The sequence below is a fragment of the Lacerta agilis genome, chromosome 7 (assembly GCF_009819535.1).
Source record: "Lacerta agilis isolate rLacAgi1 chromosome 7, rLacAgi1.pri, whole genome shotgun sequence".
Classification (NCBI taxonomy): domain Eukaryota; kingdom Metazoa; phylum Chordata; class Lepidosauria; order Squamata; family Lacertidae; genus Lacerta; species Lacerta agilis.
Window position 1 is genome coordinate 43,041,926 of NC_046318.1, and position 14,735 is coordinate 43,056,660.

The following is a 14,735-nucleotide window of genomic DNA, read 5'->3' on the forward strand; positions in this document are numbered from 1 at the left end:
TGAGCTCCCTCTTCTGGCTTGAAGTAGTAAAACCCTCTTCGCACTCCCCCCCTCCCCCGCCCAGTAAATGAGAATGTGTTACTCTGGACAGCATCCTGTTTTGAGTTTCACATGGCTACATAGACTGAATTAAAGTTGCTTTAGAAGTGAATTACATCCAGTTAATGACTTAAATGAATGTAACTTAAAGTGACTGTTTTTTCCTTGTTTGGTATCAAAGGAAAAGTTAATTACTTTCTTATTAGACAACTTAAAAGCAGGCAGGAAAGTGTTCAGAAGAACTATATCTGCCCAATAGCTAGTTCTAAAAAATAAAAATAAAAAACCACAGTAGTAGAAGAAGCTGATATATTCTACACACTATTTTAAGTAGTGCCATGAAGACCTTCAGACATGGGACATATATGTGAAGCTGTTTTAAAGAAGAGGGAGGAGAAGTTCCATTGTGCAGCCAGAAATCCCTGAACTAACAGTACTACTTTGTTAGATATACTAACAGATGTGAATTGTAACATGAAGCACCTTAGGAGTTGGATGCAAGATTAGCTGTTTCACTGCTGTTTTAGGAGTATTTGTTTGCCATGTAGTGTATTGTTTGTATATTTCTAACTTAAAGTATTACCAATATACCACAAGTCTCTGGTGTCCTGCCAAATCCAAAGGAAATTAAAAATGTGTGGCATTATCTGTAAACGTCTTGCTTCTTCAGGAAGTGGTTTTTAACTTAACGGTTATCATGAACTGTGTGCTCTTTTGTACAACTCATGCCAAGACTATTTAGCTGAATGCTGGGCTACAATAGGAATAATGTTAATAAATAAAAAATGAGGAAATAGTAGCAGCACTTGTAGCAGAAATCAAAAGAAGCCCTATACCAACAAGTTCTGCATCTCTCTGAGCTTGATAGCAGTGACGGGAGTGGAAAGCTGAAGAGCTTGTTCCAGGAATTCTAAACACTGGAAGTGCATAGGCTAGAATCCCCAGATCTGTGCCTCACCCCCAAATCTGGCTGCAAAAGCAAGGAAATTCAACCTGTTGTTGTTCTCATACAGAACAAAGGAAAATAGCAGCTCAAATGCAAGAGAGTGGCTTAAAGATAAAGCTGTGTGTGTGTGTAGGAGGGAGAAAGCAAAAGGAGAGAGATTCCTTTACAGACTTTTTAAGTTCTATTATGTACACCTTTAAACCTTAGTTGCACAGACCAGGGCACCTCGTGTTGGTGTACTCCAGAGGAAAGGCCCTAGGGTCACAGTTATCCAGAAATTCAGAGAGTCAAGAAGACCTCTACGTAGCATGAGATACAGAAGCTTTTTCTTACTTTGAGGGAAGCTTGTAGCTCAGCAACTGATATTGTGTCATCCTCCTCTTCTTCATCGCTCAGTTGTTCCTGAGTACAATAGTGTGTGCTGTATGCTGAATGGTCTTCTATTGCCTGTACCCAGTTCTGCAAGAAAAAAAGGGGGGGAAGAAAGGGGGGGTTAGAGAAGAAAGCAGTATTTGCTACTTTTAAACTTTTAATAAGGTACAGTGGTGCCCCGCTAGACGAAAATAATTCGTTCTACGAGTGTCTTCGTAGAGCGAATTTTTTGTCTAGTGAAGCGGCAATGCAGCGCGGAGGTTTTCGCGCCGGGGGAAAAAAAATCGTCTTGCGAGGCAGCCCCATTGACGTTTTCGTCTTGCGGGGCAGCCTTCCGCTAGCGAATGCCGTTCGTCTAGCGAGTTTTTCGTCTAGCGAGGCATTCGTCTAGCGGGGCACCACTGTATAGTCCACACAAATCACCATGGCTCTTATCTTGAGAGTTTACCGTCACCAACAGAGGTGACAAAGATGGAGTGGCAAAAGTTAGATAGCAATGAAGGAAGGAAGCGGTTTGATAAGACTTTATTTTTTTTTAAAGGACTGCTCTTGAGGGGGGGGGATCTTTTTTTAAGACCAACAGGCAAGCATCTCGTAAGGTATTTCTTAATTAAAGCTTATGGGGCACAAATAGGATATAAAATAATATATATAAGAGCATAAATACTTGTTTTATTTGTCCCTGTAATTCCTCATAGGCATTTCATGAAAAGCTGGGTTTGATCGTGCATGGAGCACTGTGGACATGGGGTGCCTTTAATGGCAGCTTTCCCTAGTCTGATTAGCTAAGGAAGTTGCAGTGAAGTTAAAATGCTGGGAGGGAAATTTTCAGGCAGAGTTGGAAGAATGCAGTTTAGTTATTGCCTTGCTTTCCCTGTGAAGCACAAGGAGTAGACAAAGCTACAACTACACAGCACCATTCATCATGGCAATAAGATAATTTAGTGTGGCATTACAAGAACTCAATCAATTCAGCCCCAAAAGATTCCTATCCAACGACATTTAGGCAAGCAGTGGTTTTGTTCTTGGCTAGAATCTGCAAGTTACCAAGCATTGGTTAAAGAAATACTTACCTCTCTTGACTGTTGATTGGTCTTGGGAACTTTAAAACTGTGAACCGTATTATCAAAGCATTTGATTGAGAACAGGTTGCCATCTGCACTTTTTACCTTCAATTGGAAGCAGAGACAGCAGGTCAGAAACAGAAGGTCAGCCAACTGCACAGTGCTTCCTATACAAGTTCCATCTGCAAAAGTGACTAAGTTGTTGAAACTTTTAAAGGTCAAATCCAACATCCCTAGTTTGTCTGGATCTTGTTCACTTAAAGCTCTCTAACGGGGGGGGGGGGGGAATAGCAAACTATCAAGCAAAATGGGTTTTGTCACAGATTATTCAGTTGGTGCATTTGTGTCTCGTTAAATCCATGCCCACTTCGTTCTTTCAGAGAAAATTTGGTGCAAAAAAATAAAAATAAATCACCATCATTCTGAGAATCTCATTAAAAAAAAAATCAGATTACTATTATAATATCTTTACTTCTACCCCACATTTTTCCCTGACAGGGAATCAAGGTGGCTTACGAAGAAAACATGAACAGCTAAAAACAGAGAAGAAGAAAAAACCCCAATCATTAAAAAAGTTAAAAATCAATAGAAGATACATTAAAAACATATAGATGATTACAATGAAAACAACACAGCGTTCAACCCTGTTTAAAACCCTGTTGAAAGTTTTTAATAATCATGACTGTTAAGGATAGGTTTGAACATGTTATGGGCAAATGTCAGGGTTTGTGGAGTCCAGCAGTACCTCCAGTGACCAAAGGGCAGAGCATTCTATGTTCTTTGTGGTTCTTCCCCCCCCCCCCCCCCGTAACTAACAAAAGAATGCAAAACAGCACATATACCAACTTGCTTAGTTTTACAAACGGTACAAATCACAGAGCAGAGTCCTCATTTTACTGCAGCGTTTGCAACCCCTTTGTTGTACTTCTGCTCTTTTTTTATCCCAGCCTTGGCATTGTGTGACTGTATTCAAAAATATATCTGGCTATGAATTCTGTGTCCCACTTGGAATCCATCATTCTTTACCCCTACTCACAATAGGTATTTAAGCTGATGTGTGCATTTTACGCACTAATTTGTTCCTATAAGTTTATTACTGTGGAATAGGGCATGTTGCAAAACTAGAAGTTGTACTGCTTGTTACCTGTTAGCCTTCTTAGAAGCTAGGTTGGTTTTAAAAATTACACCCTAAAAAAAAGGAAAGCCCTGAAACACAAAGCCCCAACATGTACAATTCTAGTAGACTTTTCTAAGGAATGGGAGGAAATATCATGTAACATAAGAAGAGGATACATAATTCTCCTCAGCTGTTTAAAATATCTGTGCCTGAACTCTCCTTATAAAGTGGCTCACAAATAAGAACCAGATAACACCAAAAACAAAAACAGAACAACCTTGACTAAAAATGTTTGCTCTGTTGCTTGGGTATCTGAACCTGGATATTGCATACCTAAGCCTAGCCCATTCTGTCCACAATCATAACAGATATTTCTGAGTTCCCCAGTTTGCTTACTGTGCAAATGGCTTGCGTTAAGTGCTTGCATCCTTGGCGGCGATTACTGTTCCCAATATCAGCCCTTCAAAAGAAGGCAGAACAAATAATTAATCATTATCATCAGTATTACAGCCACCAAAAGGCTTTTGGAGTGATGCAGAATTTCTTTATAGTAGAATGTGATTGGGTGGTATTTGAGTCGTACTTGGAATAAACTCACTGAAATCAGTGGACTTAAGACTAGTAATAAAATACTGCCCATTATATTTACACATGAAGAGTGTTCGGAGAGCTGAAAACAAATGCAAAGCTAGTCTTCCTTGTAATACAAATCAATCCATAATAATATAAATAAAAACCACCTTCTACAAATATATGGAATGATAAAATTATAATCTGAGAGGGAAATTTTCAACTTATGTATAGGTAAAGAGAGTTCAACTTTTCAACAATTTCAAAATCATGTTTCAAAAGCAGATGTTATCAATATTATACATTCAAAAGGCCTTAGAGAGATGCTCAATTTCACACTTACTGTTTTTGGTACCAGGAGAGGACTCCATGTTCCAGTACTACCCAATATGGCTTCCAACCAAAAAATCTTGAACTCTTAAAAACAAAACAAAAATGGAGTCTATCACCTCAGCAATAGCTGAATTTGCCATGTGTTGCATGACAAGCAATAAGAAGCATTACTAAGCAGCTTTAATGCTGAACAATACATCCTTAATGGTTTTCATTATCTCAGGAGGCCAAAAGTTTTGAAACTGACTACTCTGCTATTTGTTCTATGATACTTGACTGATAGTAAACTGAAGTAATGCTTACTTGAAAACTTCAGCTGGAGCCTGGGAGGGATGAACATTTTTACCCGAGAGGTATAAAAGGCTCCAAGTACAGTTACTACTAGCCTATCCTGTGGACTTTTTGTTAAAGTGAGGATAGGACAATAGCCTACTTTTCAAGTATATCCCCAAAGCCTGTGAGTTCTTAAAAGAGATCATTACAGAAGAGCCAAGCATCTAGCTCCACCCTTATCTATATCTGCACAGCTCATTATAATACAATAAACTGTAATTGGTTCAATTCTTGAAGTAATATTGATCAGATATGAAGAAAAGATTCAAGCAGCCTATATTTCATACATGTCAAGGAAGTTAAGACATTTTGTCACCCACTAGTCTTTAAGACAACAGCAACAACACAGAACAGATGGGTCATATTAGAAATGGAAGAGCTTAAATGGAAGATATGACCTGAAGCGGATTACTCTCATAGTTTATAATGTTAAGAAAGAGCCAAGGAATGATTTTGAAGACGTAAGGGTCACATTACATTTTGCTAAGAATGTTAATAATGCTTGATTAAAATGTGACACCAGAGGGCACTGCAGAGCAACCAGGAACCAGGTAGGAAAGGGAGCTGCTGTTAGGGATGAACAACGTTAAGGTAATGAACATTATTTAGCAGTATCCCCTGTGACATTTTAGAACAGGCATCTCCAACCTGCTGCCCTCCAGATGTTTTGGCCTACAACTCCCATGATCCCTAGCTAACAGGACCAGTGGTCAGGGATGATGGGAATTGTAGTCCAAAACATCTGGAGGGCCGAAGGTTGGGGATGCCTGTTTTAGAACAATATAGCTGATATTGTTCTAATAATGCTTAAAAGGTCAGCGTAAATCCAGCCCTGGAGAAAGGAGACACGTTGGCCCTGGCCTGCTCCCAAGAGCCATTGTCTCAGCAAAGCAATTCAAGATAAGGTCATTTACGATATGAATTCTGTTTCTATCTTGAGAGTTAGTACAGTGAATGAACCGTCTATCAGTTTGTGTTATTGCTATGGCTTGAAATAAAAAAAACTCTGGCAAATTAAAACATAAGGAGAAGGCAAAAAAAGGAAAAAAGATAGGCACCTTCCAGAGCAGTCCTTCATATCGTTTCAGAGGTTTGTTGCTCACCTACAAAAGAATTGAGAAATTAAACACAAGTCGACCCATGGTAATGGTAGATTAAACACACAATCTGCTGTACCCACCTTCCCAATGCCCCCTTCAAGTATGTGTTTCATTTCTGCACCTTGGGCTAAAGCAAGGGGTGTCTGACCTGTTCAAAAGAGCAGACAGATTTACTTCATCGTAGCTGGATCAGAATCAATACAGTTGACAACACTCAACACTGAGAATATACCTTATGTTTCACAGCTGAGAGGAAAAGCAAAGGATGCTCTTTTGGTTTGAGGCATTGTTCAACAGGCATTTTACTCAAGGTATCGCAAAGGATTGATTCAAAAATTATTCTACTAAACATCAAGGTAAAGGGACCCCTGACCATTAGGTCCAGTCGTGGACAACTCTGGGGTTGCGGTGCTCATCTTGCTTTATTGGCTGAGGGAGCCAGCGTACAGCTTCCGGGGTCATGTGGCCAGCATGACTAAACTGCTTCTGACGAACCAGAGCAGTGCACAGATATGCCGTTTACCTTCCCGCCAGAGCGGTACCTATTTATCTACTTGCACTTTGACGTGCTTTCAAACTGCTAGGTTGGCAGGAGCAGGGAGCAAGCAACAGGAGCTCACCCCATCGCAGGGATTCGAACCGCCAACCTTCTGATCAGCAAGCCCTTGGCTCTGTGTTTTAACTCACAGTGCCACCTGTGTCATGCTCAATTTTTTAAATGTGAGAATGACATTAGCAACAGAAGTCCTTTCAAGAATGTATCAGACGGTACTGGTTAAGCATATGGGCTTTGTAAGAGCTAAAATAGGATTATTGGGTATTTATTTTCATCGGCATCTGGTACTTATTTACTGGCAACACAAACCCGGATTAAAATTCTCTAATAGAATGCCAATTGACAGTGCTAAAATACAATACTCTCTAGACCCAGTTAGATGAAAATAATGTTTTATTTTTAGTTAACACATTCACTTTGCTTTTCTTGTGAAAGGGGAAATCTGGAGCTAATCAAATGAAACTTTTACATACCATTTTTGTTCTTTATTTTGGAGTCTGCTCCAGATTTTAGGAGCTTCAAAGCACACTGCTTATGGCCACGATATGCTGCACAATGTAATGGTGTATTTCCCACCTGATCAGTACAGTTGATGTCAGGAGAATTTGACCTGTTTAACTAGAGACAAGTATTAAAAAAATTATTTAATCATACAGTCATACCTCTGGTTACAATTTCTTCAGGTTGCATTCGTCACGGGATACGAATGCGCCGAACCTGGAAGTACCGGAACGGGTTACTTCCGGGTTTGGCAATTCGCGCATGCGCAGACGCGCAAAATGACGTCACGTGCATGCGCAAAAGCACCGAATCGCACCGTGCACATGTGCAGACGCGGCACTTCATGTTGCGGACCTTTCAGGTTGCGAACGGAGCTCCGGAACGGATCCCGTTCGCAACCAGAGGTACCACTGTACTTGTAATTTTTTGCAGTTGCGTTTTCTGACACACCACAGCCAGCTGAGCAGAATTATAGACAGAAAGCACAACCAGAGCTCCTGGCCATTCCACTGCCTGACTTCTATTTCCACCATGCCTTTTATCTAGTTTTATTAAAAAAAAAAACCTGTATCTAGCATTACTTGTATAGTATGGCTTAAAAATGTCAAGAGAATGGTAACATAGTATGTACCAGTGCTGTGAGTTTTTCAGTTTCTCCTTCACGTGCAGCTCCCAGGAGGAGTTCTTCAAGTTTTCTTTCTTGAGTCCTTTCTACAGCTAAGTACAAATAATTAATTAAAACAACATCCTCCCATAGGAAAGTTTCTTTTATTGCTACATTCCCAACGAAAAAGCAATTAACATTTGTGGGTCCTTCCCTCCTGAGCAGCAGGTCACAGATTTATATTCCCTAAACTTCAAGCCTGTTAATTTCCAGAACAATATAGGCCAAGACCAGCTCAGCAGTAGAACTGATGTTTTGCATACATAAATCCAAAAGTCCAATCCCCAGTATTTTCCAGTTAAAAGGTACTAGTAAGCAGGCTTTGGAGAGTCTCGTGCATCTCTGATTATCTAGATAGGCAGCTTTAACCAAACCTGCTTTCATACCCAGATCATATCCACAGGAACAGGTTTGTACATGCTCAGTTCATGCAAGTGATGTCCACCCCCATGGCGTGCAGTCATAGAGTGCAGCTATTTGGCAATAGGGCTATTAGCATTCGTCTCTGCTTACAGAGGAATTCAATGGCAAATGCTAACCAACAAGGTTTATTTATTTGAAATTAAGGGCAAACTGAAACTCTAGAAGAGTTACAGAATGGATCTTACAGAATGGATACCTTCCAGCATCTCTCTTATTTCTTTATCATGTGTAACATCTTTTGCAGTTTGCCCATTCCCGTTAACAATGGAAGTATCGGCTTCGTATTCCAAAAGCAGCATAACTACCTCCTGAAAGACAAAGTTTTGTTGCATTATCTACAGAGGCCACTCCCTCCTTTTAAACAGTTTACTTTTGCTTTGTACTTTTGCTCTTGGGAAGTGAATGCCACGTGTAATTAAACAGAACGAACATTTCTGACAGGGAAATTACAAGGTGTCTGTTACAGGGAAGAGAAGAAGAAGAAGAAGAAGAAGAAGAAGAAGAAGAAGAAGAAGAAGAGGAGGAGGAGGAGTAGTTTGGATTTGATATCCCGCTTTTCACTACCCTAGGGAGTCTCAAAGCGGCTAACATTCTCCTTTCCCTTCCTCCCCCACAACAAACAGTCTGTGAGGTGAGTGGGGCTGAGAGACTTCAAAGAAGTTTGACTAGCCCAAGGTCACCCAGCAGCTGCATGTGGAGGAGTGGAGACACGAACCCTGTTCCCCAGATTATGAGTCTACCACTCTTAACCACTAAACCACACTGGCTCTCAAGTCACAGGTAGCTAGCCGTGTTGGTCTGCCATAGTCAAAACAAAATCAAAAATCAAAAAATCCTTCCAATAGCACCTTAGAGACCAACTAAGTTTGTTCTTGGTATGAGCTTTCGTGTGCATGCACACTTCTTCAGATACACTGAAATAAGGAGAACAGTCACAAGGAACAATGGTACGCCTCTGAGAAAAGAGGCTGAACTTGTTAATTTTACCTTGCGCCCAGTGAAGGCTGCACGATGCAGTGGGGTATCTCCCATGTCATTTAATACATTTACTTCAGCACCAGCCTATAAAGAAAGATTGTTTAGTAGCGCTTGGGATCCAAGAAAATTGGTTTTTGACCATTCACACAAACTCTATTCTTGCTTTCAATGGTGCATACTTCCACATAAAATCTGTTTTACTTGGGACAGTTATAGGCTGTATTAGAAGGACTGTGGTCAAAAATTTCTAAATAGAAAGTTTAGCCAGCGTAGTAAAGACTATAATTTCTCCATGCCAAACTCACTTTAAATTAAAACTTTCCAAAAGGTGGTTTGGACAGCCTTCCTTACCCATGTCGACTTGCTATGTTCTGTGCTCAAGTGCAGCTAAATTGGTCTTGATCTGAGCTCTAAGCCCTCTGTGTTTGGGAAGGTAACAATTCTTCTGTGCCAGTCTACTTCACCGCCACCTTTAATCCAGTTTGTTCAAATTGGATTCAGCTCATTTTCTTTCTCAAAAGGGTTACAAAGAGGTCAGATCAAGCTACACATGCAGCAGAACTAAATGGATTATGTGGTTTAACAATTACATAGACATACAGAATTCAAAATTAGAGCCAGGAGGCCTAGATTTCATTTTGAACTCCTGCTGGTGACCTAAAGGCCTATGGGCTAACAGATTCAACTTGGTTTCTCATCTTTCAGACTCAGAAACCAATGCCATTTATTTTAAGTACTAGGATTAATGCTGAAAACCTTTAGCTGAAGGAGCACTCTTACTTGCATCAAGAGTCCTTTATACCTTCACAGATAAGTGATACAGCTTGAACATTTTAATCAGTTTGAAGCATCCCTTCTAGTCCACTGTACTTGCTAAGAGTATCAACATGTTCTGCTTCGTGTGTGTGTGTGTGTGTGTGTGTGTGTGCATGTATGCATATGCACATGCATGCACACACACACTTAAAGTAGCTCAGTTGTACTATCTGAAGAATATGTCAAGGGTTCCTGATTAGTGCACATAGTGGACATGGCCATCCTGCAAGGGGATGTTGGGTGTGCTGAAGCAGGCATAGGCAAACTCGGCCCTCCAGATGTTTTGGGACTACAATTACCATCATCCTTGACCACTGGTCCTGTTAGATAGGGATCATGGAAGCTGTAGTCCCAAAACATCTGGAGGGCCGAGTTTGCCTATGCCTGTGCTGAAGGGTTGAAGCTGGAAGGTTTGATAAAGATTTTGCCCAATTCATACCCACTATGTACCACAGGAGACACCTGCACAGTGTAATGGGTACATAATAAACTCCTGCATACGGTTTCAGCATCTAACTGTTTTAACTTTTTTACCTACAAGTTAAGCATTTCAGTTTTAAATGCTGATTGCTTTGGAGGAGAAATGCTGATTTCTGTTGCACAGAAAATATTAATTCATTAGAAGATTACAAGTTTATACCTTCAGCAAATCCTTGACAACACTGGTGTGCCCAAAATAGCATGCAAGATGAAGAGGTGTCCATCCCAAGTTAGATTTGCTTCTGCCTAAAGATACAATATAAAACACAACAAATCTAAACTACAGCATCCCTTCATGCAAGCAAAGATATATCATCCAAGAAAACTGAAAAAGATCCTACATGATTCTGCACTGCACCAGTTTAAGATGCTCTCACATGTGTTTGATATAAATTGAATTTATATCATCCTCAGTGAGAAGTAATAGCATTGTAGCAGTTAGACTTGAGTTTCAGACAAGGACCAGGAAAACTCGGGCTCCCCCCTCAGCTGGGAAACCTTTGGCCATTCACTATCTTTCAGCTTAACCTTAATCTCAAAAGGATTGCTGTTATGATAATTAACATACAGCACTCTTTGGAGGAAAGGTGACATTAAAAAGGAAGGCTGAGTTGCCATGAGTTTCACTAATGGCTTTAGCTTAGCTTTTGTCTGAGGGAGCAGATCATAATCCATCAAGGCATTTATTCAAAACATAGTTGGCACTTTTACAAAGCAGTGGTGCCAGATGACACAAGGCCTTTCTGCTACCTTCTCAAAAATATATCTTTTCCTGCAACGGACCCAAGAAGCTACACACCGTATTTTGATATGACGTCTGGCCTGAAATATTCCAGTATATTTTACATTCTCCCAAGGACTACCAGAATGGGAGGCGGGTGGCGCTGTGGGTTAAACCACAGAGCCTAGGGCTTGCCAATCAGAAGGTTGATGGTTCGAATCCCTGCAACGGGGTGAGCTCCTGTTGTTCGGTCCCTGCTCCTGCCCACCTAGCAGTTCGAAAGCATGTCAAAGTGCAAGTAGATAAATAGGTACCGCTCTGGCAGGAAGGTAAACGGCGTTTTTGGTGCGCTACTCTGGTTCACCAGAAGCGGCTTTGTCATGCTGGCCACATGACCCGGAAGCTGTACACCGGCTCCCTCGGCCAATAAAGCGAGATGAGCACCGCAACCCCAGAGTCGTCCTCGACTGGACCTAATGATCAGGGGTCCCTTTACCTTTAAGGACTACCAGAAGACCAATATTCTGCAGTAATGTATACATTTTGTTCCAATGAAGCCATGGTGTTAACACTTCCCAACAATGTCCCAGGTGTTATTCAAAAGGCTGCCTATACTAACCTTTGCAGTTGATGTTAAAGATGGCCTCTCCTTTGTCCATAGTTCCCAGCAGCTGCCTGATGTCTTCACTGTGTCCATTTCTAGCATTGTGGAGAAGCTGCTGTTCTGCCTCTGTGTTCATCTCTACTAAAATACAGATAATTATTGTATTTATTTGTATAATTGATATCCCACCCCCTTTTCACTAAACAAAGGAGTACTCAGTGACAACATTCACAAAAAATAACAATTAGCAATTAAAAATACATTAGAACCCAGCACACAGAAACAGCATGAACATAAGGAAAGCACTGCTGAATCAGAACAGGGGCCCATCATGCAGTCCAACACCTTGATCCCATAGAGGCTAATTTGAGCGCAATAGCACTCTCCCCTCTTGTGCTTCCCAGCAACCAGCATCAAAAAAGCACACCATCTCCAGTACCAGTGGTAGCACATCGTCTCATCTTCTGTTTTATAATTCCCTTTTTACAGCCAACCAAGTTCACTACCACAAGATGTATTAACGCATGTCAATTCCACAGTTCAATTGCAGTGCATATTTTAAACAGATTCTGATATTTTAATTAACAAATAAAATTGCCTTTGCTTAATTAAGAACATCAGAATGACCTGCTGGATCAGGCGAGAAGCACATCCAATGCAGTAACCTGTTCTCACAGTGGCTGACTAGATGCCTATGGAAAGCCCATAAGCAGGACCAGAGCATGACAACATTCTCCTGACTTGTGATTCCCACAAACTGGTATTCAGAGCGATATTGCCTCTGAGAGTAGAATCAAAATATTGTCATCATCGCTAGCAGCTGATTAAAGCCTTACCTTCTATTAATTTGTCTAATATACGTTGGTGGCCATCACTAACAACAACAACAACAACAACAACATCATAATTGTATACCACCCATCATCTGAAGATTCCAGGGCAGTTCACACCCTGCTTTACCATTAATAGTTATAACAATCCCAATACAGCCTAGATTGTTGTTCCTGAACGGTTAAGAGCAGTATGGGACAGTGATTTGGGCTGCATTGAGGTCATGGGTGGCAGGACGGCAAAGCATCCCCTTCTCAGTGATCCTGATGTAGCCAAAATCAATTGGCTGATCAGCTGGGCAGTAAGGAAAGTGGATGGGGCTCCCCAGGGCTTGGTAGGCTACAGAGTGACAGGGGGTTGCATGAAGACCATATGTCTGAGTGCAGTATCAACCAAAAGCAATGAATCTGCACTAGTTTAGAAATATTTTTTAATAGGGTATGCTAGCTCAGGTATTAAAAAAGCTCTGTATGAATACATATGCAAGTGGCTCCATGTGCAGCCCATAGTTTGACCATCTGTGTACAATTTTGTGCTCTCCAGAAGCTATTCTAGCATCCCTCAAATTTCAGAAATGGCTTTAGGGACAGGGGAGCTTTCAGATTATCTGAAGGGCATGTAGGAGGTCTATGCACAAGCCCTGTATATCAATAACTGTCTGACTAGTCATTACTGTACAAAGAATGTTGCTGATGGCACAACCCCACATTTTGGCCAATCAAAGTTGCAATATACAAACTTAACTGAATCTCTGCAAAATAATAGTCAGGAAAGAAATATAAAAGACTTGTTTTTGACTTAGTAAGATTGGGGTATATCTCATCATCTAGGTTCATTTCAAGGGTCTATTTGTCACCAGTGTAAGAAATGTTTTCAGTGCCATTAAAAGTGTCATCTGGATTCTGCCGCTTCCAACATATACGTGGCACAGCTAAGATACTTGCTCCAGATCTAACAGACAAGTTTGCACCTGCCTTCTCTTCATTCCATGACTCAGCATTACCTAGATGATTACCATTTAAGTTAAGCAGGTTTGTTTGGGCATTAATCAAAATTCTCAGTTGTGGTAGAATGCAACTTAAGGGTTTCAGACAGAAAACTTATGAATTTCACATTTCTGTAGTGTCCGCAGGTGAACAAGACTGGCAATGTATTTACTTGCAAGTATTCCATTGGTTCAATAGAATGGTCCAAATACTCAAGAGCATAAGTGTATTATTTAGGTTTATGGAAGCTTGCTAGTGCATGAAGAACTGGAAGTGCTGCTCTTGAAATATGTTTAAGTGTTCCAGGCTATTATATTATTACTCTGCAACCCTCCCCACCTCCTCACCCTCAGGGACTTACAAGGTAACAGCATATCTTCTAGAAACAGGCAGTTTAGTAACCTGTAGGAGCCACTCATTTAAGCAGAGCAGTAAGCAGAAGATATTGTACACAGTTGAGCAAATGTTGCACATGAGGATCTGTGATGAAAATATATTAAGGGAATGTTGCAGGAGGATTAGGAACATAGGTAGTTGCCTTATATCTTTGATCCTTCTAGACAATAGTGAGCTAGCTCACCAAGATTTCAGACAGAAGTACCCCAAGCCTACATGAAGAAGTCAAAGAGTCAGCTTCAGAATTTTGCATAGAAATCGTGTACTCTATCCACTGAGCTACAGTCCTTCCCTTTTTGGTCCCTTCTTCCCACCCCACCTCTCTTGCTTAGCTGCAACCTCACTAACCAATTCCAGCATTATAATGAGTTTTTAAGATTTCCAATATTCCACCACTCTAATCACTTGCAACCATGGGTGTAGCCAGGGGAGCAAGCTGTAAATAAAAAAAAATACTTAACTAACTGACCAATCACATCACAGGTAGCTCGGTTCTGCCCCACTCTAACATAAATCCTGGCCACACCCTGCTGGCAACTATCATAGAACAAGGCACATAGTGACTCCATTTTGCCTTCTTATGCAATTCCTTATCAAGGAAGGTTTGGCGGGTGATTAGTTGCCAGTTATTCAGTCTTGGACTCATACAGCAATAGCAGAAATGCACATGGGAGTATAGCAGCAAATCAAAGGGCACTTGGACCACCAGGATTGTACCTATAAACACTAGGGCAGCCTTTCTCAACCCTGGTTTCCCAGATGTTGTTGGAGTACCACTTCCATCATCCACAGCAAGCAGGGGCAACAGTCAGGGATGATGGGAGTGGTAGTCCAACAACATCTAGGAACCCAAGATTGAGAAAGTCTGCATTAGGGACTAAGGGAAGGGGAACCACTAAAGCAGG

The 14,735-nt window shown here is 41.0% G+C and overlaps 1 protein-coding gene across 5 annotated transcripts in view; it reads right to left on the reverse strand.

Annotated features, from left to right (window-relative positions):
- Nucleotides 1-14,735, reverse strand: part of OSBPL1A (oxysterol binding protein like 1A) — a 73,016-nt gene that overhangs the window by 46,532 nt on the left and 11,749 nt on the right. For 3 of the 5 annotated variants that reach the window (XM_033155052.1, XM_033155055.1, XM_033155051.1), the window contains 12 exons: nt 11,633-11,755; nt 10,453-10,538; nt 9,006-9,080; nt 8,215-8,326; nt 7,563-7,648; nt 6,904-7,048; nt 5,955-6,022; nt 5,833-5,877; nt 4,452-4,525; nt 3,935-3,998; nt 2,431-2,526; nt 1,319-1,444 (listed from right to left, as the gene is read on the reverse strand). In XM_033155052.1, the coding sequence (XP_033010943.1) occupies nt 1,319-1,444; nt 2,431-2,526; nt 3,935-3,998; nt 4,452-4,525; nt 5,833-5,877; nt 5,955-6,022; nt 6,904-7,048; nt 7,563-7,648; nt 8,215-8,326; nt 9,006-9,080; nt 10,453-10,538; nt 11,633-11,753 (1,098 nt within the window). In that variant the 5' untranslated portion in view covers nt 11,754-11,755. Of the gene's footprint in view, nt 1-1,318; nt 1,445-2,430; nt 2,527-3,934; nt 3,999-4,451; nt 4,526-5,832; nt 5,878-5,954; nt 6,023-6,903; nt 7,049-7,562; nt 7,649-8,214; nt 8,327-9,005; nt 9,081-10,452; nt 10,539-11,632; nt 11,759-14,735 lie in introns of those variants that run through there. The other 2 variants (XM_033155053.1, XM_033155054.1) reach the window with 1 other exon arrangement.